Consider the following 1,394-nt stretch of genomic DNA (forward strand, 5'->3'; position numbering starts at 1 on the left):
TGGGCCTGCATTATGTCGCCTTCAGGTACATCCCTGTCCCCCCCCCCCCGCCCCCCCTGGGGTGATGGGCCAGGGGCAGAAGGGTGGGTAAATCCTAGTGTGGTCAGCTATCCATGCACCGCATGCTGTGGCCTGTACTCTTGTGTTTCTCAAGTGAAGAACTGCATAAAACCAGTCTCTGAAGCCTCTCCTTACCTGGTAAAGGCAGCATTACATGAAGGGCTGAAGGGCTGATGCTGTCATTTTCAGTTTTTATCATTTGAATATAAATCTTTTGTGCTGGCTGCCAGGGAGGGCTGTAGCCAACCAAAATCATGTACAAGAAGCAATTCATTGTAACTGGCCTCACTAGCAATAGTCCTCACTCATTTGGCAGTTGGCTGTCTCCTCACCACTTTCTCACCTGATCTACAAAGTAGATTTTCTACAACAAAGATATCTAAAGGCCAGTGCCCACTAGTAGCAGCTGCCTAATTCAGAGATAAGAGTTAAATGTGCAATCCTTTCTAGTTTCCTGGGAGGAGTACCTCCTTGTGCACAGCTACTGTTAACCACATTCAGCAGGACAATCAGGGACTTGGGTGCTAATGGACCCTGGACGAGTCAGGACACTCTTTATCCTTTTCCCCACTTATCCCAGGCAGGATGGAGATGAGGTCCCCACCAATGTAAAGCTGTGAGACCCTAGAGTGGGGTGGAGTGGGACAGGACTTGAGGGACAGCAGGGATTGGAGTCCCAGAGTTAATTTTAACTCCCTTGCAGGAAGTTGGAACAGATGCACCGGAGCTTCATGGACGAAAAGGATAAGATCATCACAGCTATCTACAATGACAGGAGGGCTCAGGCCAGGTCTGTCCCTGTTCACTTCTAGCCCCTGCTCCCTGTCCTGACACCACCATCTGGGGATCCCGGTCGTAACCTCTCAGGTGCTCTCTCCCCCAGGGCCAATAGAGCCAGGCTCCAGCAGGAGCAACGGGAAAAGCAGCAGTAGCCTGCAGAAACCGCCACCACCAGGGCCTCCCCAAGACCCTGGGATCATGTTTCTGAGGAGCTCACCTGGGTGGGGCCTGCTGTGTTCCCTCCAGACTTCCTTCCTAGGACTCCCCACAACCCAAAACTTGCAATAAAGTGATTTTCAGAGGTCATGTCCGGCTCCCTCCTTCTGGTCCAGTGCCCCCTGCCCGGGCCTTGCCTTGGGACAGAGCCCCGCCCTCCACGTTCTGGTGGTTGCGACCCAGGAGCCCGGCCCCCTGGGCGGTGCGTACCCTTTCGGTCTACTACTGCCGGAGGCTGTGTGTGTGGAGGGGCAGGCCCCGACGGCGGCCTCGCCTCCTGCCCCGCCCCTGCCCCACGGCCGGGTGGGGAGCGCCTGTCTGGGTCACATGAGCCGCCC

The 1,394-nt window shown here is 55.5% G+C and overlaps 1 protein-coding gene across 4 annotated transcripts in view; it reads left to right on the top strand.

The window, feature by feature from the left end:
• Nucleotides 1-1,146, top strand: part of DNAJC4 (DnaJ heat shock protein family (Hsp40) member C4) — a 3,415-nt gene extending 2,269 nt beyond the window's left edge. For 2 of the 4 annotated variants that reach the window (XM_012810698.2, XM_012810697.2), the window contains exons 5-6: nucleotides 764-850; nucleotides 944-1,093. In XM_012810698.2, the coding sequence (XP_012666152.1) occupies nucleotides 764-850; nucleotides 944-992 (136 nt within the window). In that variant the 3' untranslated portion in view covers nucleotides 993-1,093. Of the gene's footprint in view, nucleotides 1-763; nucleotides 851-943 lie in introns of all 4 variants that reach the window. The other 2 variants (XM_023518440.1, XM_012810695.2) reach the window with 2 other exon arrangements.
• Nucleotides 1,147-1,394: the final 248 nt, after the last annotated feature.

The sequence above is a fragment of the Otolemur garnettii genome, unplaced genomic scaffold, assembly GCF_000181295.1.
Source record: "Otolemur garnettii isolate 467f Iridium unplaced genomic scaffold, OtoGar3 scaffold00140, whole genome shotgun sequence".
NCBI classification, from domain to species: domain Eukaryota; kingdom Metazoa; phylum Chordata; class Mammalia; order Primates; family Galagidae; genus Otolemur; species Otolemur garnettii.